Raw genomic sequence first — 25,328 nt, forward strand, 5'->3', positions numbered from 1 at the left:
GTCTATTTCTAATACGAAGATTCAGCAAAAGTGCTATGTTCCGTTGCTTCTTCTACTGTCATTTCGTTCACAATAATTTTCTCAAAATGCCTTCGCATATACATAAGCATCACTGACACCACTACCGCAATGCTCATTTGCCTTGTTTTCGCTGTTGCAGCCACTCGTCATTTCTATGACATGCGAGTGTGTAACAAGTTTCTTGCATCCAAAGATATATCAAAGTGCATTAGAATGTTTAACAAATTTGAACCCAGGGGAGAAAGCATTTATAATACCTCTTGCAAGAACATAATTCGCACCACATCACCAGCAAAGCAACTGGAACTGTCGAATCCAAGTGCGTCACGGCAAAAGTTATAAAAATGAGAAGCGCAATATTTAACAATATTCCAACGCAGGCCTGAAATATTCCAATAATAAAATCAAACCGTGTATGAAATAGTTATGCCTTACTTAGGCCGCAAATCACCAAAAGAGAAATTATAAAAGCCGATTGTAGATACGCGAAAACACCATGCCAGTCGCAAGGCTCTATTCCTTATTATACAACGAAGAACCAAACTTTTTAGAACAACAAGGTCAAAATCTCTTCCCGGAACATGCGTGGCAACCGACCGCTCATGTCCCGGCACCCGGGATGTGATTGCTGCCCGGGGGTTCTTGGATTGATAGACATCGCATCTAGAGGTACCTTGAGATTGAAGGTTCACAACAGTCTCAGAACAAAACCTGCATTAAAAATAAAGAATTCACCGTAGCACACAGGCTTGAGACATCAATATAAAAACGCAGATGTTTCATGCAAGCTACCTTACTCTCATTCAGTGGAAATATCTGTGTCTACTTAGCTAATTACTGATATGTATTACTCGCCTATTGCATGCACCTACATAGTATTTAGGCGTACGTTTCCACCTGCGAACAACTTATTTTAGTGGAAAAGTGGCGAGAAGCATTGTTTGCCTGATTTCTGTGGCACTCACGCACCAGCAGTATTAATGGCATGTAAGAAATTCCGATTTCATCTAGACATCGAAAGCTTCGCTCTGAAAAGAATCACTTTTGTTATACCATGGTGCCATCCACCTATCATGAGTTGCGTAAAAAAAACTGGTACCAGCGAAAATACAATCGTATAAAATTACGTCTTTTAAAAGAAAGAATAAAGAAGAATTCTCCCAGAAAAATAATATGATAGCACGCAGAATGTGTGGACGGCGCATTCTATCAATGGGGTGACTTGCAAAATGATTTGTTTCAATATTGCCAAACCGTACATTCATTACTTTACGGTATCATATAATACTTGATTAACGTCGTTCCTTTATATTTCTTGCGTGTACTGGTACCAGGCGTAAAATTATGGGATTTGCGCAACCAAGGCTTCGTTCAGAGCATGAACTCCTACAAAATACAAAGTCATGATTACTCATAATCCTCAGTCGCAGTATCAATTACAGCATGCGCCTTTGTAGTTGCGTGCATTATCTAACGACCTAGTGGTACTTCGTCCAACCACTAAGGTGGCGTGGTGGGTTTCATCACTATTAATCCAGGAGGCATCCACACATGTTTAGACAGGGCTAATTTTATGAGCACTGCCATTGGTTTGCCAATGACAGAGTTCTCTTATCTGGCCAAAAAGGGAAGCCTTGCTAGCCAATGAACATGTGTTGCGAACGTGGCCTAATAACTCGACCGCATTACACTTTTAGAGACCCTGCCACAGCTTCGTACAAAATTTTGTTGTCGTATCCAGAAATAGATCTTAAGTGAGCGTAGCAACTGCCGGGTGCGCAGTGCTGAAAATTACAATTGTTTATTTTAACCGTGGCAAGTACCACCCAGACGGTAGGCAGCTGGCTTTACAAACACTCGTTCAGGGAACAGTAAGGAAGAGCTATATGCAGTAGGCATTGTTCTAAAACTGCCACCTGCTGCTTCTGAGTCTGTCGAAGCGAAACCTTTTGTATGAAAGTCAATTCGCCGTTATCTTAAGAGTACAAAGCATGAAAGAAAGGAAACTGCTCACGGCCATACTTTTTAGCGCCTATTTAGCAACGTTCGAATGCGATTTGAAACTTTCCCCACTGAATTACGGTGTCAGAAAGGTAGTACAAGTTTTTTTTATGGCACCCCAACTATGTACGTGAACCACAAGTATTTTCTTGTGCAGATTTATTTGAGCTTTATTATTTATACGTACGAACCATGTGCCGTGGTTGACATAGCTCCAATCAGTAGAGAAACACTGAAATAGATGTATATTCGATGAACTAGGTGTTCTGTCGATTACAATGGCAGTGTTATACTTTTGTACTTTTACCCATTCACCATGCTATGCAATCAGGGTGATGTGAGCTCACTTGTGCACGGCCATATACTAGCTAAAGTAAGTTATTATCGCACGCTCAAGTCTTGCATGAAGTGGAAGTACATACATGGCTGAAGAACTATTATGTTCATTTCACACCAAGGTGCGATGGAGCATGACACACTACCATACACAGCCTACTGAAGTTATTCAAATTCTGATCAAACGGAAATGACACTTGACGTACTATTCATTCGCCATCTATGGTGTTGTCGCTGCCAGATATATTCTTGTTAATGAGCCACCGCTGAAATGAAAAATCCTGGCCACTCATTCAATTTAAAGGTGCCCCGCTTATCATGTACGGCTTGAGTTGTGAGGTGTCATTATCACTACCGTATCATCGAGTCATAACAGCAGTGATTTCAATATGCATACAAAGCATATTTGTGAGCGCAAGACTAAAAAATTACACCATAGCTCATTCGAACGAGGTAAATTAGCTGTCGTGTGCTGAAAGTGGTTTGCGAAAGTCCAAGAATGTGTACTAGATCAGAGGAGACATGCTATTTGTGGTAAAAAGAGCGTACAGACTTGTGAATAACATTTGCTTCTCTGTTTTATACGAAAAAAATCCAACGATGACTTAGGAGAAGGTCATTGCCTTTAGTTTCTAGAAATTGGCTGCATGTGATTGTACTGCATGATGAACGATAATTGAGAAATGCGGTGCTGCATTACTTTTTATTGTATTTAATGGGTCTGCACTATTTACCTGTAACATTCTTTTGCAATTTTACTAATGCCTGAATTCGCAAATGGTGATATTTTTCACCTATACAACTTCACAGCAAACGTTTCACGGACTCGATATCGACATTTATGGCACCTCGTCATGTTCATATGTTGACGATATTCAGATAGCACCTTCAATTCACGGAGAACATGATCCAATCAAACATTTTAAGTTATGCATGCCTGCATTGGTTTCTGATCAGCGCGCAAAAAAATAGACAATGCACATGCTGAAAGGATGAGAAAGGACAAGGTTCTCGACTTTTTATGTCTACTCTAAGTATTTTTTGGGCTAACCAGGTTTACAATAGAATGCTAACTAGTCCGATCCCAAAGAGTATATTCCCACAGTTATTTTTAGTCAACGCTCTGTATAATAAAATCACATGGTACCTTAACCACAGATGAACAAACATTCATGCTGTTTTTCTAATCCGCATAAAGCATTACAATCTGTTCTTCGTAGAACGTGCACCCCTAAAGTCACACCCCAATTTATCATTAGTCATTTATAGCGCGAAGTTTAAGTGACTCGTTCTGGTAAAAAACCACATATTAATCTCCCAATAAGTTTGCCTAAATATGATATGCTTACTCTATGAGCGTTTTATTTTGTGCAAATTAACCCTCCCTACGAAGCGCAGACTAGGGAATAAGCAAATGTTTAGGCATAGATGTTTTTTTATAAATATGTGATACCAGCGTTGAAATTCTGAGTGCGACACATTTATAGAGCTAGGATGACAATAATAATCATCATAATAATACTCCAGCAGTTACGCTTGCATAAAAACATCACTGCTAGTCCCGTATTAAAACAGCTTCTGCGTATGATAATAAAGTATAGTACTAAGGAAGTCATGAAACAATTAATTGCAATTTAATTCATGTTGATGTTTATTGTTCATAAAGAAATATTACATCTTTCTTGTTGTATTTTGATTCCTAATGCAATATTTAACCCTTTGGGGCTTTTTTTGCAGTTTTTAAAGACTCCTGTTCCCATATGGACATTCAACACAACGAAAGGAAAAGTCGGAAAGACTCGATGTGACGTTGACGTTCTGCTAACCATAAGCAAAACTCATATAATTTATCATCACTTGTGCTACGAAAATTTGGAAAAGTATGTTCATTTGTACTATTGATATATTGTTATCATGATATTATTCCGTCACTTCTATTAATTTTTTTTCTGTTCTCATTACAGGAAGAACGTCAGAATGTTAGGAACATTTGATCCACGTAATAAGGACCGACTATTTGTCCAAGCCAAAGGTATCCTAAGTTAGATACGCTCACCCGCTAACGCAATGAATTGACTAGCACTCTAGTAGAACACGAACTGTATTTGCAACAAATATTCAGAGCAAAATGTTCACAAGTGATTTCTCTAGTAATGGAGGCGGAAATGTTAAAGGCCCGTGTGCTCAGATTACGTTGAAGAACCCCACGTGGTCAAAATTTTCGGAGCCCTCCACTATGGCATCTCTCCCAATTATATGGTGGTTTTGGGACGTTAAACCTCACAAATGAATAGTCAATTCTCTAGAAGGCTTGCCCAAAATAACTAAGTTTGTTTGAATGACCTTGAGCAACTGTGGCACTAGTGTAGCCAGCATAACCCCAAGCCACGTAATGCGCTTCGTAATCGGAGCCTAGCTAAGCTATCCCTTCTCAGTGCTGCACTACCACGTAACAGATAATATTAGCTGGGCTTTTACGCCCCGAAACCATGATATCATTTGAGAAACACCGCGCTGAAGGGCTCCAAAAATTTCGATAATGTTTTTACGTGCAGTTACGTAGCAAAATACGTAGGCCTCTATCCTTCCGCCTCCTTCTAAATACGACAGCCGTGGACGAGATAGCACTAGCGACGTTCGCGAGAGCAGCTGCTCACCATATGCACAGCTCCATCATGGTGGACAACCACAGCACTAGGTTAGGGCGTCGCAAACCTGAAGACGCTTCGTTTTCGTGAAGGAACGCGATGACGGAAAGAAACAAGGCCATTTGTTAACAAAAAGACAGACACTCACAATTACATAGCACAAGAGCATACAGCGGCAAGTATGAAACACGGAACACAAGGAGGGAAAAGAAACCTGGCATAACACACGGTGCAAGAAATTTAAAATGAAAGTTTCGCAGTGGGGGCAAAAATTTCACACCAAGTTCCCAAAGGGAACTCTGATTGAGTGCGAGGCAGAAAATGGGAAATCTTTCTAAGTTGTAGAAGGGATGCATTCCTTCTGATCAATGAAAAGATTTGAAGAAAGGGAGCTCAGTGGCTGGCAGAAGTACATAAAAAAGATAGAAAGGCAGCTGTAAAATTTTTGAACCATCTAATCTCCCTAAGAAATGAAACGAGCCTAGAGCAGAGGATTTATGACTACAGCCCAAGGTGCTAGGCTAGAAGGGGACGAAGCTACTGAATATATAAGAACAAGGGTGATAGAAAAAAATTTCAACAAAGAAGCGCTTTATGCACCGCAATGAACAAGGCTGAATCAAGTGGTGCAATGGCTCCATTTTCACGAGAGTGGGAAAGGACTGAGAAAAGGGTCCCTAGTAGTACATCAACAGGCCCAAATGGCATTCCAATTATGCTGATAAAGGCATTAGGTCTGAAGTCTAAGCACGTTTTGAGAGAGGCAGTGAGCAAAAATATTAATCGACGGTGATGTTCCCGATAGATGGAAAGTTAGCCGGATGAGCATGATCTATAAAGAAAAAAAAGGGGACAAAGCTGACATAAACAACTACCGTCCTATAACAGTGACATCAGTGGTCTACAGGCTGGCAATGCAGATTATAAATAAAAGACTGCAGGCATGAATAGAGGATGAGGGAGTGCTGGGGGAACTGCAGAATGGGCTTCGGAAACACAGAAGGTAGGAAGACAATCTGTTCTCACTAACGCAGTGCATCGAAATAGCAGAAAAGGAACACAGGCCCCTGTGGCTAGCACTTTTGGATATCAAGGGAGCGTACGATAGCGTGGTTCAAGAGGAATAGTTGGGAATACTGGACACACTAGGCCTGGAACATGTAGGCACTAATCTTTTAAAGGATATCTATAAAGGTAACAAGGCAGTTATAAAGTGGGAAAAACAGGTATCCAAGACTGCAGGGGTAAAACGGGGGCTTAGACAGGGGTGTCCCCTGTCACTTTTATTATTAATGATGTACCTACAAGGATTAGAGGCCAAATTAGATAGAAGGGGAGTGGGCTTCAACCTCTCTTTAGTCAAAGAAAACGCATTGATCAGCACTACCAGCATTGATGTGCGCAGATGATATAGTGCTAATGGCCGACAACAAGGAAGATTTGCCGAGATTGATGGACATCTGCGATAATGAGGGAGAAAGGCCCCGCCGCGGTGGTCTAGTGGCTAAGGTACTCGGCTGCTGACCCGCAGGGCGCGGGTTCGAATCCCGGCTGCGGCGGCTGCATTTCCGATGGAGGCGGAAATGTTGTAGGCCCGTGTGCTCAGATTTGGGTGCACGTTAAAGAACCCCAGGTGGTCTAAATTTCCGGAGTCCTCCACTACGGCGTCTCTCATAATCATATAGTGGTTTTGGGACGTTAAACCCCACATATCAATCAATCGATCATGAGGGAGAAAGGTTAGATTTTAGATTCAGTAAGCAAAAATCAGCAGTCATGATTTTCAATGATAACGAAGGTAGTGAGCTAAGAATACAGGAGGTCATGCTAGAAATAACAAATAAATACAAATATCTGGGCGTATGGATAAGCAATGGGACCGAGTATCTAAGGGAACACGAAATATACGTGATGACTAAAGGTAACAGGAATACAGCTGTGATGAAAAATAGGGCACTGTGGAATTACAATAGGTATGATGTTGTGGAGGAATATGGAAAAAGGTCGTGGTTCTTGGGCTGACGTTCGGCAATGCGGTCTTGTGCTTGAGATAAGAAGTTCAATCAAGACTAGAAATTAAGCAACGTGGAATAGGTAGGCTTGCTCTAAGAGCTCACGGGAATACACCAAATCAGGGAGTACAAGGCGATATGGGATAGACATCACTTGAGGGCAGGGAAGCTAGCAGCAAGATAAAATTTGAGAAGCGATTGAGAAAAATTGGGGAGGAGCGTTGGGCTAGGAAGGTTTTCAGCTACTTGTACATGAAGAACGTCGATACAAAATGGAGGAAGCGAACCAGGAAATTGACTGGTAAATACTTAGAAAAGAGTAGGTGGCTAAACCAAAAAGACCTATTGGTTAAGAAGAAAGTTAAGGAAACGAAGACTGACATGTGGAGAATAGGCAGGATTAAGAAGTCCTCACTAGCGATCTATAAAACTTTTAAGCAGGAAATTGCCAAGGAAAGGACTATGATAATACTCGGGGTAGTTCTCTACTGTTTGAGGCCAGGATGGGAGTACTGCGAACCAAGACATATCGGACCAAATACGAAGGGGTCGACACAGTATGCAGTGCGTGTGGAGAGGAAGAAGAAACTGCCGAACACTTGATAATGTTTTGTAAAGGGCTTCACCCTATAGTTCAGGATGATGGCGCAGAGTTTTTCAAAGCACTTGAGTTTATGGACCGGGAGGGCAAAATAGACTTTAAGTGGGTAGACTTAACTAGAAGGAGGTTATCTGAATGGTGGCTAAAGTCAAGGCACGAGTGAAAATTAAACTCTTCACTGCAAAGTACGAATCCTCAAACTCACTTTTTAAAGAAAAAATAAATCTAGTTTTTGGTTCATTAAGTATTACGGCTTGGTGGTGCTAGCCACCGCCCGATCTAAAGTGTACAGCCACATCTATTCATCCTTGCTTCCATCCATGGTGAACGCTGGAAGACTTCTTTAAAGCGATGGCTGGCCTAGGTCTGGGGATAGCTGGCGCGAAAGGATTATTGCGCTTGAACCGACGAGTTGGTGGTATAACGAGCGGCAGTCGCGGTAGTGGAGCGAGCTGCGTTACCGGCAGGTGTTATGGCCGAATGGACAAGGCGGCAACTGCGGACGCTGCGGCGAGCACGTGGCAGGCGAGGGAAAGAAGGAAGTCAGCGCGCACTGAGAGGGGAGCGTGTTGTCAACTCGCAGGGGCAGCGTGCCCTACTTGGCACTGCTGCAATACCTGTGGCGAGGGGAGTGCAGTAGCGGTGCGTTCATACGGACGCACGGAGGGACAGCGTTACTCAGGCTAGTCCAAAAGCTGCTTCCCATCTAAAAGTCACAAACGCTGTAGATTGAAGGCTAAATGCAGACAGTGATGGCATATGGTGTGTCGGCCCAGCAGCACTAACAACAGCATATATGACTGCGTATGCTAGACCCGGTGAAGGGCAATGACCGGAAGCTCTTTCGGCATTCGCCAGACGAAGCAGGATATTTATCATGGAGACGCAGGTAGGCTTGGAGAGCGTGTTTTTGCGACAATATGGAAATGCCACCCGTCGGAAAGAATCTTGATGTAGTGTCAGATAGGAGCCTGCAGCGAGCATCGGCCAGATACGCGCGGCTGGCTGCTACTACCGCACCCTGGATACCATCTTCTTCTGGTCCCACCTGCCCTGCTACTTCCGTTTTTTGTATCTCTAGCACCATGATGGGTACTCATCAGTTGAGCGTCTCCCTTGCGCCATGTACAGCGTTTCCTCTTCGTATCTTGAATTTGCTGTCACAAATCAGATCACGCATGGCATCACAGCATGTAAATCTCCAAAACACGCTCACGTGCTTCTCTTAATTCATTGGAGCAAAAGCCTTGGATGCGTCATCAAACACGAATGTGGACCGTTGGCGTTCCACGGCGTCAGTGAAAAGGCATGCGAGAAATTGTCAACCTACGATGACGTCACCATTTAGCTTCGCAATGATATTGCAGTTCTCTGAAGTTTGTAAAATCATCATGACACCACGTGGCATAGTGACGTCACCCTATGATACCTTAGCTCGGTGGAAGATAGCGCAGCAACGGAAGCGATTTAAAATCAGGTAAGGATCTTCTGATCTTGAAGGCAGTGAACAATCACAATAGCCGCTGAAAACTTTCACAGGCTGGCCTGGGAAGATCAATACAACGGCGGAGAAAAAAAAAGATGATGGTTGTCAACTTGTCGTTGCCTTAAGTGAATGAATTGAAAACCCTGCGAGTTTTTTTTTTGTGCATACCTTTGGGCCGTTTCAGCGATATATGCCTGATTAGGTGAAATCAAGCGCAACAAATGCCGTCTAGTCGGCCAACAAGAACCAGTCGATGCGCTGTCAGGTACGCGTTGTCCCTTTTCTTCTTTTTTTACGGATCAGGTACAGTAGTTGGAGAGGTGGGATTATCAGGTTATTATAATTACTATAATACTATAATAATAATAATAATAATAATAATAATAATAATAATAATAATGATAATAATAATAATAATGGTTGCTGAGGTTAAACGTTCTAGTTCTACGATATGATTATTAGGGACACAGTAGTAGAGAGCTGGAAGTTTTGATAAGCTGGGGTTTTCCAACGTGTACCTAAACCTAAATATAGGGGCCTCAAGGATTTTCGCCTCCCTCTGAGTCACGGAGAAACGAGCCCATGACTGGAACGCAGCGACGAAAGGAACTACGTCATGTTTCGGGTCACAGGCGCGTGCGCGCAGCTTCATGAACGTGTGTTTAGATCCGTGCCCAACTGCATTCTCGCTACTAAACTTTGACCAGTGGGTATTTTCACCATGAGATTCTGCGTAAGCCGGAGCCTGCATTACAGTATATGTGGGTAAGCTTTACAAATATGTGCTACACACATCTTTCGCTTGTGAGAACAATTTTACGAGAGCTAAACTTGAGCCAGGTTTTTTTTTTGGGGGGGGCGGGGTAAGAGCGCCACACTTACAAATAAGCTAAGCGTACACAAACTATAGCTAAAGAAAAGTAATTAACAACGACATCGTTGAGAAGCATATCTGCTCCATTATGGTAAAATTCGACATGTGGCTTTAGTCTTAAGTCGCAATATGACGTGATTTCACGTAAAGCCCACGAGTATATACCACTCTTCATTTCAGGCTCTGTGTACAATGTCACAGACGAAATGCTGTATTTGAATTGGAGATGGAAGTGTGCGGTCTTCAAAGTCACAACCCCGTGCTATGGTGAGTTTCACTGCTTCGTAGCAGTTAAGAATAATATTGATCTCAGTATCGCAGTATGCCATAAATACGGTCCATGTGCACTGTTTCTCATAAGTGGTTTCTCTCGGTGCTACAACGTACAGATAAATAAATCTTCCGGGCAACACGTTGATGCTATTCTCCACGCAAGGTGGTGTTAATTGTGCAAGCAAATCACAAAGCGGAAGTCACACAGAAAGTGTAGCACATGTGCTGTATTCAAGAATTTTTGTTTCAAAGCCTACCTTGAAAGAAAAAAGAAAACTTGAGGTCATACGTACGTTTACTATTACCACTTCGTTACACAGTGATTCTGCCATATATTACGGGTGCCTGCGGGTGATGAACCGAGACTGGACTCCCTTAAGGTCACACCACATTTAGTCAAGATAGGCGTGGTTCTCTAATAGGAGTATAAAAATGTACAAGGAAATGCCACTAACCACAAATTGAAACCGAAGTTACTAACGAGCCCGACTACAAACACAACCGCCCTAAACAGCGTCAGGGAACTGCAGCTTCACGATTCGCGCCGACTTTACTTGACCCAGCTGAAACGCGGCTTGTCGATGTCTGGAATCGATCACGCAGCATCACTGTTGGGTTTCTAGGCACTCTCGACGAATGTCACCATCCCTGTCGCTGCCGACGTGGTCGCTCATTGTCGTCGTTGCCTGACGTCGGCGACGTGGCGGAGGCTTTCTAGGTTGGGCCCAGTGGCGCAACTTAGGTGTGCGCCCAGAAGGTCGACGCTTGCTGTGAGCGGTTGCTGCATCCTGAGCAGCCTCCCTCGAAACAAGTCGATGTCTTTATCTACTTCTCGGGCCGCCCGCGTCACAGATTGCCGAGTCGATGCCCTGCGATTCCCGCTGTCACAAGTGCGCTTGATGGCGATGTGACCTTCTCCTTACAAGCCCATGTCGACAATGCCAGCGCATTGCTGCTCGTGCGCCGTTGCAGCTCGGGTGACGGGCCTGAGGCCTGGTGGTACTCGAGCCTTTTCCAATCTTGACCACTTCTCGTCATCTTTTTCTTTCCCTTTAGACTCCTGCTTGGGACAGATTCACATAACTTTAATTCAAACAGGCACATGGGACCTACTGTAAAAACGTCCCAGTAGGAGCCAATCCTGATGACAGGTGATTCTGTTTCAGAGATAAGTAATTTTTCTGAATCCTGTGCAAATTTAGCGTTGCAACTGATCCAGTGCTGCATTTTGAAAGGTTCCCGTTCGCTTATTTGAAGAATTTACAGAGGAATGCGCGTGCGCGCCACTCGCGGTTGCATAATGTAACTCGACCACGGAATAGTTTTACTTGTGGTATATCTCTCACAATGATTAGGCAAGTGTGAAAGATCAGCCCTTTTGGTTTCTGAGGCAAGTGCATACGTGGCAATTTCCGTTTATTCAAAAAGAGCCACGTGTGAACTGAAACTGAGCAAAACAAACGTTTTGATACTAACAATATTGTTGGGGCTACTCCAACAATTTTTCGCACGTTAGTATCCGGTTCCTGAATACCTCAATTGTATATTGTGGTTAAAGCCTCCGTAAACACTGAGGTAGATATCACTTCATATGTTTTTTCATTTTAAATATACCGTTTTTGATCGAGAAAAAGGACACAATAATGTAGTGCCATAAGTGGAACAAAACACTAAGAAGCTGAGAGAAGTAGTAAAATCAGCCATTTTATATTTGAGTTTTGGCTTACAAGATGACCTCCATCAATATGTGGTGACTTGCCCTGAAAAACAAATGGCAGGACGTAGACACGAGAGCAACGTAACTAGGACAGAAACGAAACATATAGATTGGGATAGTGTTAGCTTTTTTGACCTAGATGGATAACACAGAATTGGCCTAATGAATGTAATTCCGTTTGAAAGAAGCAGATAGGTGATGTGGCCCAGTTTTTATGGGAAAGTTCCTCTTTCAGATCACGCTACAGGCAGTATTACTTTATTTTCATTCCCACAGTTTTTGAAACTATAACTTCTTGAGCGCACTTCACGCTCTCACGAAATTCGGTTTTTGTTTGGTTCCTGCATTTCACTCTTTTTGAAAAAGATCACATATGAACTCCGTTAGTTTTTCAACTCCCTGATGTCGTCAGAGTCACGACCATTTTAATAGTGTTTGTCCTAAAATAATGTCTTAGGCATTACGAAAACAATATCAAAAGACTTTTACAAGAAAGTCTCTGGTTAATTATATCATTGCTGCTTGCCTTTTGCAGGCATGTGCTCTTGGTATGAGGTGAGAGTATGGAACCTGTCTACTGCATTGAACAATGCACATGTCTGCATTAGAAAATTCAAGAAGTTAGAGCCCTACGGAAGAGGTGTTTATGACGAAGACTGCCAAAATTTAGTTCATAGGAGTGCACAACTGCCAATACTGGTTTCGTCTAACCAAAAACAAGAGCGAAAAAGATTGTAAAAAGAATGTGCATAATATTTTGACTCATTATTCAAGTCAATACCAATTCTGTATAAAAATGTGTTATAGTGTGTGCTAGGTTTAGTAGGTTTCGTTTGTGCTACATATAAAGTATAAACTCAAATTGAAACACAAGCGTGGCACTACCGATGATGCCAAAGCACCATCCAATGTACAGCCAAGAACAGCGTGTGACATTATATGCAGTGGCCTGTTCATCAGAAACAAGGTACCTTGGGTATTTAGTTCCGCTCAAAAGTTGTAAAAAGACTTAGAGATCAGAATAAATCGAAGTGGCTGGCACACTGTGCAATGTATCAGTCAATCATTGTTTTTACTGAATAAACGTATTGGCTAGCATGAGTTCCCGTCCTTCGTTTTTTCATCTGGAAAAACATCATAGTACAACAACGGATTAGTTGATAAACTCCACTCTGGCGCATCGGTGCTGTGGCATTGCTTGATTGTAATTCACTTGGTCGGCATAGTAACTTTTGGTATCACTTAAAGTAGTGCTAGAGCACTCTGCACGCCGGCTGCACCTGTCCTGAATGTCTTCAATAAAATTTCACGATAGCTTGTGGAATTACATGCAAGTTGTGTGAAGTGTGTGACAGAACCTGTCACAACCTTGCGACATTGACAGCTACATGACGTAAATTAAAAAGTTCTTTCGTGCGTTTCGCTCATGGTTAGGTTGAGGGTCACACAATTTGCAGAGATTCATTGCCGCCTTATGAAGGGTTCACAAGTGCGAGTAACGAGACCCAGGCAAATACCGAATATTCGCAACATATCGGTTTGATAAAAAAGCACCACCTATTAATAGCCTCTCGTTGTATATGAGAAATGAGTTGTTATATTACATATAATGCACTTCGGAACAAAATAAAATAGTGAACAACAATAGTTGTCCAAATAAATTTAGTAGGCCGTATACTTTGCAGAAATCACCGTGGTGTCTTCTTTCCTTTCCTTTCAGTTTTATTTGCAAAAATAAAAAAGGCATACTCTCTTTAGAAAATTGAGACGTCATTCATGTAATTTGCCTTCATAAACATTTCTCATAGAGTGTTGAAAAAAACGCACTGTACCGACTTTTTTCCAGCCTTCAATGTATTCTGAGAATCGCAATCCTCGGGGAATAACAAGAATGAAAAAAAAACCGTACCCTGCTGTCTGGAGCTAAGAGAACATTTTCCATCCAGTGATACGAACAGAATACAGCGTGTTTGTAATGTACAGCAGGAATGGCATAACAATTTTTACACTAGCCGCTTGTGTAGTAGTAATGGCGCCATAGGGAACGTTCCCTCATCATTAAAATGCATGAAGTTAAACTTCAATGACTGCACACTATACTACTTACGTTTTCAAAAAAAGAAGTAATGTGTTTTCAAATGTTCCGTACAGCTTTAATTTGATTTTATTGAAAGCACACATACCTTACCCCTAAAACGCGTGAGCTTATTCTAAGGAGCGTGCGTCCCATGAACTTTCCTATAAACGTGAATGCCTTTACGTTGTATTTAAGCTATGAATGTAGATGTAGTGCCATGAAGCCGCAAACAAAATGATGAAGGACTTCGGTGATCTATTGTAAGCTTATTGGCATAATTCCAAGCAATAGCTTAAAATCAGTAGTTGCCAGGAAAGAAAATCTGTGCATATCCGTGAAGCGAATGATGATGAGTGGGTGAAGCAACTTGATCGTTCAGTGTTACCGTAGGTTACCCGCGACATTGACCACTTGCGCTTGCAAATAAGCGCCATTGTGGTTTACAGTGATATACAATTTTGATTTGTCTGTTGGTATGTCTGTTGGTCTGTTGGTATGTTAAGTTGAGTTGTGAGTTATGTTTTGCTTTCATTATTACTGCTTTTTGGTATGGAAACTAGCCCGACGTTGGTAAGGACAAGGTAGGTGCATGGTCTCCTGGTGGTTGTTGATTGTTTACGGTCATACGAAATGCATCGTAAATCATATCGAGACGTCATATACTGCCCAAGCCAGTCATTGTCTGAGATCAGTAACATCATTAGTTTCAATGTTATGGCGTATAGTGGGTACTTTGCATGTGTTGTGCCGCGATGGCAGAAAGAAAGTACGTGGTCTGTAACTCGCTTGTTCTTCACTGTCATCAACGTCATCGTCATGGGTCAAGGTGTGTAGCGCGTGCCTTGCATGTGCTATGGCGTATTGTAACAAAGAGAATGTGTGGTCTGTGACACACTAGTTTTTATTCAGCCTCATTGTCATCGAGGTAGGATGATGAGTATGGCTAGGCCCTGCAGCTTCGCACCCAAACGAGCACCCGGCTACATTCAGATAGCTTGGACTAAGAACTGAATGGCACTGTTGCCAACGGCACTTGAACAACTACGCCGAATAAAATCATCGTCGATGTGCGTCTGTTCCCAGTCCACCACTTCTAGGTGGTATTTAGGGCCGTAAATTGAGTGCATGGGAGATTCACTTGTGTGCAGTAAGCGAACGACAGGGTAGTGTATTTACGCTTGACGACGTACCAACTAGCCCCCATCGCCGCCCTATTATTAGGCAGCAGCGTATGTTGTTACTGGTAAGGTGAATTCGAACAGCCGCCTGGTCATAGTTGTGTCTTGGCAGCGTTTTGTTGCATTACGCTATTGTACCCTTTTCACTTGTGAGCCGTTGGCAAGAAACAACCAATAATGGAAGACTGAAATAGTCATACACAGGACCTCTGCAATCAATATTATATTATAAGTATCAGATAAACAATGGCAAATGTAGAAGCGCTGTGGTTGATTTCCGTCCACCCTGACCATCAAAACCGCACTGGTGCCTTGACGTCTTCTATTGATGTTTGTGGAAGTCTCTTAATAAAATTGATGTGTGGGGTTTCACGTCCACAACCATGATAAGATTATGAGAGACGCCGTAGTGGAAGGCTCCGGAAATTTCGACCACCTGGGGTTATTTTAAAGTGCTCCCGGAAATCTCTTAGCAAAGTGCGCACTGCTTTTGCAAGTGTTTTGCACCGACTGAATGATTGGCCATATGTTCTTATCCTAAGCTGAAGAGAGTAGAGACGGAATGGAAAAAAGATAGGAAAAATAACTCGGGCGAACCACAATCAAATAATCTATAACGAAGTCCACAGTATTGTTTCGCCCACCACCTGTAGCATATGATAAATTTTATGAGCGGAAAAAATAAAGACAAAATACAATTCATACTTCGATGAAAATGTAGGAATTTGAGGTTGTGTCCTTGTCGTCCACTTCTGGTCTATTGTTTTTTCCGCCTTTTTGCTTAGGTGTCAGTTTACAGAACGTCCAGTGTTCAGTACTGTTCTCGATAACTGCACTGTCTGTATCCCTGTTCGTGTGTCTATGCAATTACGCCTGCTGATAGTATAAAAAAGATGATGGAAACAAAGTTCATAACAGTATTTCTTTTCAGCATTCATTTAGTCATGATGAAGTGTGACTGGAACATTCTATCAATGACACATGGCATCAGAAAGGTAGCGCTTTTTGGTTTTGTAAACTTCGAGTACCTTTAAATGTAACCATGCAGAGCAAACGACGTTAGTTTAAGAAAATATGCGTTTAAGTAGAGGCTGCGTTAAATTCGTTTTCGGTATACTATTCTCCTAAAAAGGTAGTATGGTTGTGAATACGAAAAACTAAATATCTAGCCATTTTTCTGAGTGATCAATGTGGCAATGAGAACGTTCTCTTCAAGTGTTATTTTTATCGCTTGCTTCACAGCATCTCCGCAGAGCTTTTTTGTTTTCTTTACCTACGAGGTACTTCTGGATCTTGCTCAATTGCCGCAATGACGACAACCACAAAAATATGCTTCCCATGTTAGCACAGGTGCAAATTAGGCGGCTCTTTCGCTTCGCGTAAGCTGCACTCAATCTTTATGCCAAGTTTACAATCATTAGTGGTGCTGAATTGAAATCACAAGACCACATCTTCTATATATTCTTAGGAAATATTAACGCGATAGCGTTAAAGAACTCCTTTCGCAGAAATTCTGGCATTGGCGTTGGTTTCGGCGTCGGCTTCATTGGTTGTGATCAAAAAGTCATCATGTTATGCGTGACCGAAAATTTGAAAACGATGCAAATGAAATAATTAGTTGATATCGGGGGTCACAAAGGGGACCAAACCAGGGTCATTTGGATCCGAGTGGAGATCGAACTTGGGTCAGTCGTGTCGCAAGCAGATGTTCTTTCAGTCGGTCATGTCTCTGCTTATAAATACAATGAAAACAACTTCTTCTGGTTGAAAAATGCAGTAGAAGTAGCATTCATGCTTTAGAAACACACGCATCCTGGATACATGCTCCACATTGCAACTTGAAATATTGCAGTAAAAGTACGTGGCACAAGTATTCATTGACAGCGGGCGTCAGCACACGTGATTATCATAATGGCTCCATGGTTTAAAGCCGGTCATCCACAACAAACATCACACGCTATGGCACCTATTCCCTTAATTCCCCGTACTAGGTGCAGAGCAAGTTCAAAAACGTTTTATGCACTAAGTTTTTGAAGTAGGCACTAGGAAAAGGATATCGCTTTTGCGTTCAACTCCTAAGGGTGAAGCTTTAGTGTCTCTTAATTTCTTAGATTTTTTCGATATGCTTCAATATCCCAAAAATATGAATAACCAGCAATTTTAGTTCGATTTCCTTTTCTTGCTTTGTGTAAGAACGTGTATTTTGCAAGCGCATCTGGACGTACGTAGTGCTACACGTAAAATGCACGCAGTTGTGCTCGCAAAATATGATTCCCACCCAATCATTACAGTTGCAACAGGAACCCTAAGAAAAAACAATGTGACCATACAAGTTAAACACATATGTTTCCACTCCGCAATGCAATTACCACATTTGAGAGAAGTGAGTTGAAAAGCATGTATGCTCTAGTTATTATAAGACTGATAATGCTCTAAGTGAAGCACATACTTTTCTTTTCAGTTTTTAAAAACTCCGCTACCCATATGGACAACCAACACAACCGAAGACAAAGTGGGAAAGCCACAATGTGAAGCGGACCTGCTGATGACTATAAGCAAATCTCATATAACGTACCTTCACTTGTGGTACGAAAATTGGATGAAGTACGGTGATGTTCAAAACTGTGGCTATTGCACAAAATCATAGTCTCATTTAAGAATTTTCTTTATTGCTTTGCAGAAAGAAAGTCAGAATAACGGGAAGATTTGACGAGAACAAAAAGACCCGCATGTTCATTCATGTAAAAGGTAAATCAAATAAGTTATTCCGTTTCTCATCAACCGTTTCGAAACATCCAGCTTGCAACATCTTCATTCATCTGCTAAGCACATTCCACGTGCAGGAAATCATCTTTGCGAGGTGCGATAGGCGCGCACACGAGGAATGGCCGGCAGATGGTGCGGTATGGGGGGGGGGGGCGAGGGCACAAAGCTGGTCCAAACATTGACCTACAGGCGAAATGCTACAGGGGGTGCAAGGTCAGTTCCTTTCATTGGCATTAAAAAGAGGGGAGCACTGCGCCGAAGCTTTGCTCCATTTCTTGAATAGAAACGCTGCATTTACTTTCATTCTCCAATGGAGGCAACGTATTTCAATGGAGCTATCACTTGCTACTTGGTCAAACACGTTTTCACTGGCAGAAACGCTGGAGATTTAAAAAAAATGCCGGTAAACAAATTTCTTTCTAAATGATGAAGGGGCCCTGAAACACTTTTTCAAGTAACTATGGAATGAATTCACTAAAAGAGCTTATTGCCTCACGAATTCCACGCCGCCAAAATTTCTAGAACCCGTTCAATGCGAGTGGAGTTACAAAGATTCGTCACATGCTGCAATCGCATTCTCCCTTCTCTCGTCCCGATGAAAGAGCTGGAAGCTAAGCAAGGAGGGACGGCAGGGGCAACGAAAAAACATCACGTGCGCCCTATGACCTTGAGCACTATTTCTCCTTTTTTTCTTCGATTACCCGGTTTTTCAGTGTAATCTCACGCGCACGCGTGGACAAGTCGCAGCCTCCCGCAGTGATCTTTGTAACGACCGAGCGCGTAATGTTCAAATCAGCCGATGGCTAATAGATGGGCTTTTTACAAGTGATTTTCGAGCGTATCCCATCATTTTTTCGAGAGAAGAGGAAGCATTTTTAGGTGATTTTTATAATTTATTGTGAACTCCAGGCCACGTGCAGCGCTGTGCTATTTGGTTCGCATGTTTTAGGGAGCCTCTACTACCAATCGGCAATGTTTTTTTACTATGCTAGAAAAGTGTTTCAGGGCCCCTTTAAGCTGGAACTATACTACAATTAAGGATGGGCATTATTTCAGCCTTTCCACGAAAGCTATTGGTATCAAATTCCTAGTTTTGGCAGCGGTGGATGTCTCTGCGGGTTTATTAAAGACGATAGTCTCTGTAGGGGACTTTCGACGAAAATATTGCGATAGTATTTCTTGAGGACCTTCGATGCACACAAGGGTACTGGCGCATGGACCCTTTTGTGCTTTCCTCCACACACACTTAGAAAAAGTTATAGCCTTATACTTTTACTTGCAGAACTGAACTACAACATTTCAGAAGAAATTGTCTATTTGAACTGGATCCAAAAATGTGCTGTTTTTATGATCACTGCACCTTATCCCGGTGAGTTTTCTAATCAGACGTTTAGATTTACTCTCACCTAATTTTCAAATACGTTAGAACAATTTACATTCAAATTAAGATTTTTGTAGAATATTGCTTAAAAACTGAAGCTTGCTGAATCTTACGATGAGTACTTCAGAAAGAAATGCCCTCTTTTACACACGAAGAGAACGTTCTACCTTAATCAATAAAGCAATAAGTTAGGGACATAGAAATATGTTTATTACTTCATGTTTCGAAACATGTCGTGCTGAACATCCACGAATTTTAATAATGAACATACCACGTACAGCCACACATTCTCAACGCACATTTTAAACATTCCGTTTGTAAGAAGTCTGCTCTCAGAAAGCTGCAAAAAAAGGAAAGTAGCGCATATTAAAGTGCCAGTGAATAGTAGTAAAATTCTCTTGTACGTAAATGGGAGCTGTAAGCATCAAAAAACTTGTAAAATATATCTTGATTATTTCAGCTCCGTATGATGCTAGCCGATATTGTCTTTAAGGCCTAGTAGCCATGGCACCTGCCACTACAGCTTCAGCTTCTAGCAGTAACTCTACAATTCCTATTGCACCACCGTCGCTGTTGAGAAAATGATGCCTAAGGCGTCATTCTGGCTCTCAGCCGAAAATTTACGTGATGGATTTTCCGAACTATGTGTTCCTGAGGGTGCAGTATACTCTTTACACATATATGTGACATCCCACACGCTACCAGTTGAATCCAACGTCTTACCGAGCACCCTCATGTTTTATTCGATTCCTTGTTCACTGAGTGAAACGCACCAAATGTACGACGTACCAAACTATATGAACTTTGCACTTCACTGCAACTACAGCCTCTATGGTTTACATCGATATGGAGCTTTGATTTTCTATGACTTTTGGCTAAGAGTTGCCTTCACGTAAGCACATATCTGGTGAATCACAATGACAGATATTGCGACGTGCAATATTGGCGGCACCGACCACCATACTGAAGACCTGCTGTGCCCATGTCCTTTATTTGAATGGGAGAGAAAGTGGTTGCCAGCGTATGGCGGCTAATAGATGATAGGCCATTTTCTGTACCGGTGCTGTTACAGCACCGTTCACATCTCTGGATAGCCAAAACGCAAGGAAAGTCCTCTTGTGTTTTTGAGGACTACGAGTTTGTGTGAACGCCTGTGACTTGCGGTGGAGTTCCACACGCTGCAGTGAACTTGCTGTCCCGTCCTTTTTTTTATTTTCGTTCTTTATCCTCCTCTCTGTTTATCAGTTTTCTAGTTCGCTTGTCTAATCCTCTAGTGTAGGGTAGCCAACGGGAAATCTTTCTGGTTAACCTACCAGCTTTCTCCCTTTTTGTTTACTTCCTTCCCCTCCTCTTCACTTCTGTCTCCTACAAGTCCTCCATTGGTGGTTGTTTGCATGTTCTCAGCCTTCAAATTGTGCCAACCTGTAAAGATGAAAACAAAGCTAGCACTTTTACTCAGCTTATGTGGTTTGGTTCAATTAACTGCTTTACGAAGTGCATCTCTTTACATAACGAAATATCATCTGCAGTTACCTGAGGCTCCAAGCAAACTGCTGAAAATCATTACATTCAGTTTCCTTGCCATTGATTTTCTTAACAACATTGTCTACTTCTGATTTGTCAGGGGTACCGTACATCGAAAAAATAGCACTGTGAAACATTTGCAAGCAGGTTTCGTTTGATGAATCTGACGTTTCCCCTTACGGACTTGTCTTCTTCAAGGCTGAAATTTCAAGTTGCATTAGCAGCCGCGACGTATACAATCTGCTTGTCGAAACTTCTTGTGCGGCACAAAAACCTTTTACACAAATTTATGACCGCAAGCTTCAATTTCTCCTTACCCCTGCCATTTTTCTTGAAACAGAGCACTAGTAGCTTGTATAAGGCGTAGGCCGGTCTATATTTGAGCGTCTCTGCGCCGAGAAAATTCAACACAGCACTATCAATACAGATGTGCGCCCTCCCGCTGAAATTCAAGGAAGTATATGCACCCAGTTCCATGCATTTTTCTGCAATGAGCAACCCACTGTGACTCATATGGCTTAAAGCTTTCCGACGCTCACTGTTGGAAAATTTCCTGTGAACAGCAGATATGCGCTTAGAGCATTCCTTGTCTACAGTTATTATCGGCAAGAGCACACTATACAGTGCCCTGGAATTGTATTTCGTAGTGTTCATTGTAAGAGTAAATTTTGTGCAGCATTTATCGCATTTTGCCAACATGCATAATAATACTAAACCCGGTTCGTAGCCTCTTCCCCACTTCCAGGTCAAAATCTCAACTTCACACGCCTTTCAGGCACTTTCAACTATTTTGCTCAAACTGCGCATCAACCTGTACATCAATCTGTGCAGCCCAAGATTTCCTTCCTCTCTGATTCGATTCTTGACTAATGGCCTGGGAAATAACCTATTATTTTCATATGCTTTTTACTGCATGAACGTGACAAAGAGCGGACCTTTTTGTTAAACTTATAGATTTGGGTCATTCTACGCTAACTGTCCCAACATTGGCGCTCGAGCATCTGCAATTATTTTAGTCAAAAAAAATTGAAGCTATCCGCCTAAAGCCAACAGTGTTCCCCAAAAACATTTTTTTGCGAAAAGAATTTGCCAAGCCCGAAACCAAGCTCGTTAAACAGGGTATCGAAAAATCTGTTTTTGCTAAATTAGGTGAAGACAAACTTTTGTCTTTCGAACAATCGTAGGCGTTTTACCTAAACTAAGTTTTACGAGGTTAAATTTTTCGGGAATTTTATATTGCCTTGAATATGGAGAATATATTCAATATTGTGGATTTTTTATAGCACGGCACCATTTAGTGAAATGGGATTGCTGCCATTAGCGTATTGCCAGAATGTTTTACTCTGGACCAAAAATAATTTCAGGCATATGAAGTCTGTTTTGATTCATGATTGATATGTGAAGTTTGACGTTTCAAAACCACCATATGATTATGAGAGACGCCGTAGTGAAATGCTCCGGAAATTTTAGCCACCTGAGGTCACTTAACGTGCACTCAAATCTGAGCACACGGGCCTAGCGCATTTTCGGCCCAATCTGAAATGCAGCCGCCGTAGCCGGGACTAGAAGCCGCGACCTGCGGGTCAGCAGCCGAGTACCTTGGTAATTAGACCACCCTAGTGGGGCAATGAAGTCTATTTTATTTTTAGTTTTGCCAGTAGAATTTTGCCACGTCCGCTTAGAGTTAACGCGACTTCTGAAGAAGGTATTCAAGATCCCGAAATTATTACGTTCTGGGAACGCCACTAATAATTCCTCTCTGTCATTTCTAGAGACGATGTCATATTCCCAAACTGCATGGTCTGCGGCCTGTTTCTTGCCTACTTTGGTATTAAAGTAGTCCATCAGATTTTTATACTGTGACTTTACTTCAATAATCGCTGACTCTACGTCTTCATAGAAGCGCTCAACCAAATGGTCATCATGGCTCGATGTAGGCGCGTAGGCCTGTACCACATTTATCTTGAACCTTTTGTTAAAGTTAATTATCATACTTGCCGCTTTCTCACTCACGCTGTAGTATTCTATTTCTCTATGTTACCAGAAATAATCTTGTGTATAATAAACCCTGTCCTTAGTTCTTTCCGGTCAATATATCTATGGTAGCATAGGCCGTGTCTGTTCTTCAGCACTGTATAAGCCTCACGAGTCCTCCCAACCTCGCTGAGCTTATTCTCCATTGAACACCCACTAATTCCTCGAATAAGTCAAATGGACTAGACTCGCTAGGTGGTGTTCTAGCGTTGACCCAAGACAAGGTCAGATTTCAATGGCGGCCTGTCCGGAACCAGAGCACCTTAGCTCCCTCCACTGCGTCGCAGGTCTTAACACCGCCTTGGGCAGTCTTTGCAGCCGCTGTACACCAAACGGCAATGTTTATTTGTGGTAGCCATGGGAGTTAATGGCCAAGTACTGCACCAGTGTGGCAAATCCCGTTCTGGTGAGAAAGTGCATTACTGACAGGTGGTCGCCAGTGAGGCCGCATCCAAGACCTCTTTTTCTTTCTTCAAACGATTCCTTTATCACGCGTTTTAAGTAAATATGCAATCATGAATAGCCCGCCACCTGCATTTCAACCAATGTTTGCCACTTCATGCCACAGTGCTGCGCTGTCTATAAGTAGGGGGTTCTGTTGCACTTTCTTAGCACTATAGAACACCACCTGACCGCCTATCAGCTTTCAACTTCAACTGACTCGTAGCTGATGTGGACTTCTTTCTTACCTCTTTGAAAGTCTATTTTTTTCTTTAAAAGTACACACAAGCGGTTTTAAACTTTTGACCTTACAATCTTAGGCCCACTTAGTGCACTGGATGACCCTCTTTTTCACACTTTCATCCTCTCCTAACTTCTGCCTCTCTCACTGAAATTTGAGAGTACTAGCTTCGTAATCGGAGTATTGCTGATTTCGAGGCGTAGCACTGCTACTTTGGCGTTGCTCGTCGCGGGTGGTTGGAGTGCATGAAAATTAAACCCAAAACTTTTCTACTGCTAAGGACTAGATGGGCGCTGCTTTTGAGGCTGCATTCTATTTTGTGTGCGTTTTAGAGTAGTAATTAAAACTCTGGCAAATATAGAAGTAGGAATATAGATAAAGATATAAAAATATACATATGTAGAAATATAGAAGTAGACAGTGCCCCCCGTCATCAGTCAGATACACCTAGCAGTGATTACATCTATGGTTAGTCTAATAACGTTCAATAGTGAATGAAAAGGCGAGGAGGGAAACATTTATAGTTCTAGAAAGCGAAGAAGGGCAAGAAATTTGGTACAAAAGTAATAAAGTACATGCATCATTCCCCCCAAAGCGTCAGCTTGAATTGCTAGACCCCGACGACTTGGTACCTTAGTCACACACAACGATAAGTCCACGCGACATGAACATTAGAGAACACCAGGTGGTCAACATTTCCAGAGACTCCCATTACGATGTCTCACATAACAATCGCGTTGTTTTGGTACTTATAACCACACATTATATTGTTATGTGATGTATATTGAAAGTGGCAACTGTTCTCAGGACACGGTTCAGTTATGCTTCTCTTCTCCGTGGGATTTCGTTTCAATCCTGTTGAAAAAGGTAACATTACCTATTACAATATCAAGATTTCGCAACACAGAGGCATTCATCATTGCCCTGGCTTTCAGATAGCAAATTTTCTTGTTTTTACAGGGCGGTGGACTTTGTTCAATGTTCGTGTTTGGAACTCTTCTATCGAGTCCCGTCGTTACACTGACTGTATTCGAAAATTCAAAAAACTTCCACAGAAGGGACGCGGAATCTACAATGATTACTGCCAGAATATAGTTCATGAAGGTGCAAAACTACCAATACTGATTATGAAAAGTCAAGAAAATGAATTCAACAGTTATAAAAGGTAATGCACAAAAATATTCACTGAGAACACAGTGACATTGTTTCATCTTAGTTATTGCGTAACCATCACCGTTCATGGCGTTGTTCTGTTGAAGTAACAGCAGTCATTTATTAGACTCAATGAAGTGAACAAAATTTCTTATGAAAATAAATGCGCAGATCTACATCGCATGAGCAGCCAATCACCTCTATTTCTTGTCATTGTATTTCAGTGGCGCGCATGCGGCACCAATAGAACAAAGTGGGAGCCTTTTTTCGGATAAGTGAAAATACACTGTACTCCTCCTCTGAGAGCTCATCCTCTGGAATTTTTCATCAAACTTTAGGTCACTTGTCATGGGCCTCATTCCGACCAATCTCCTGCGTCGACGTGGCTGGTGTGCGTGCCCGCGGGTGACTTTCTTCTCCTCGTGCACCGTCGCCGGGCTTCCACGTCCGGCAAATGCCTCGTACCTCTCCGTTAGTCATCACACTCAATAACTTCAATGAATTCAGGGAAGTTTTTTTATAGAAAAGCTGCAGTATGCTACAATGTACGGCTGCCTTTTTGGGA

General features: G+C 42.1%; 2 protein-coding genes across 5 annotated transcripts in view; both read left to right on the forward strand.

Moving 5' to 3' along the window:
• The window catches only part of LOC119167974 (uncharacterized), a 39,071-nt gene extending 26,001 nt beyond the window's left edge, over nucleotides 1-13,070 (forward strand). The window contains exons 1-5 of one of the 2 annotated variants that reach the window (XM_037419431.2): nucleotides 2,003-2,114; nucleotides 4,096-4,238; nucleotides 4,323-4,390; nucleotides 10,160-10,246; nucleotides 12,505-13,070. In XM_037419431.2, coding sequence (XP_037275328.2) covers nucleotides 2,013-2,114; nucleotides 4,096-4,238; nucleotides 4,323-4,390; nucleotides 10,160-10,246; nucleotides 12,505-12,707 — 603 coding nt within the window. In that variant the 5' untranslated portion in view covers nucleotides 2,003-2,012 and the 3' untranslated portion in view covers nucleotides 12,708-13,070. Of the gene's footprint in view, nucleotides 1-2,002; nucleotides 2,115-4,095; nucleotides 4,239-4,322; nucleotides 4,391-10,159; nucleotides 10,247-12,504 lie in introns of those variants that run through there. The other variant, XM_075866678.1, reaches the window with a different exon arrangement.
• A 2,921-nt stretch (nucleotides 13,071-15,991) lies between these two features.
• Nucleotides 15,992-24,957, forward strand: LOC119185240 (uncharacterized). Of its 3 annotated transcripts, none has more exons than XM_075866676.1 (5): nucleotides 15,998-16,219; nucleotides 17,686-17,828; nucleotides 17,905-17,972; nucleotides 19,273-19,359; nucleotides 24,572-24,957. In XM_075866676.1, the coding sequence occupies exons 1-5, from the start codon at nucleotides 16,118-16,120 to the stop codon at nucleotides 24,778-24,780; spliced, it is 609 nt and encodes a 202-aa protein (XP_075722791.1). In that variant the 5' UTR covers nucleotides 15,998-16,117; the 3' UTR covers nucleotides 24,781-24,957. The 3 variants fall into 3 exon arrangements, with proteins under 3 accessions (XP_075722792.1, XP_075722791.1, XP_075722790.1); XM_075866675.1 differs by lacking the exon at nucleotides 15,998-16,219 and adding an exon at nucleotides 17,375-17,607; XM_075866677.1 differs by lacking the exon at nucleotides 17,686-17,828 and having other exon boundaries at nucleotides 15,992-16,219.
• The last annotated feature ends 371 nt before the right edge of the window (nucleotides 24,958-25,328 follow it).

Source organism: Rhipicephalus microplus, chromosome 6, assembly GCF_043290135.1.
Source record: "Rhipicephalus microplus isolate Deutch F79 chromosome 6, USDA_Rmic, whole genome shotgun sequence".
NCBI classification, from domain to species: Eukaryota; Metazoa; Arthropoda; class Arachnida; order Ixodida; family Ixodidae; genus Rhipicephalus; species Rhipicephalus microplus.

Excerpts from the sequence above, each read along its gene's own strand:
- LOC119185240 (XM_075866675.1), top strand. The coding sequence starts at position 17,467 with ATGCACGCAGTTGTGCTCGCAAAATATGATTCCCACCCAATCATTACA. Across the intron at positions 17,829-17,904 it reads TGGTACGAAAATTGGATGAA|AAAGAAAGTCAGAATAACGG; the intron begins GTACGGTGATGT and ends ATTGCTTTGCAG. Across the intron at positions 19,360-24,571 it reads GATCACTGCACCTTATCCCG|GGCGGTGGACTTTGTTCAAT; the intron begins GTGAGTTTTCTA and ends TTGTTTTTACAG.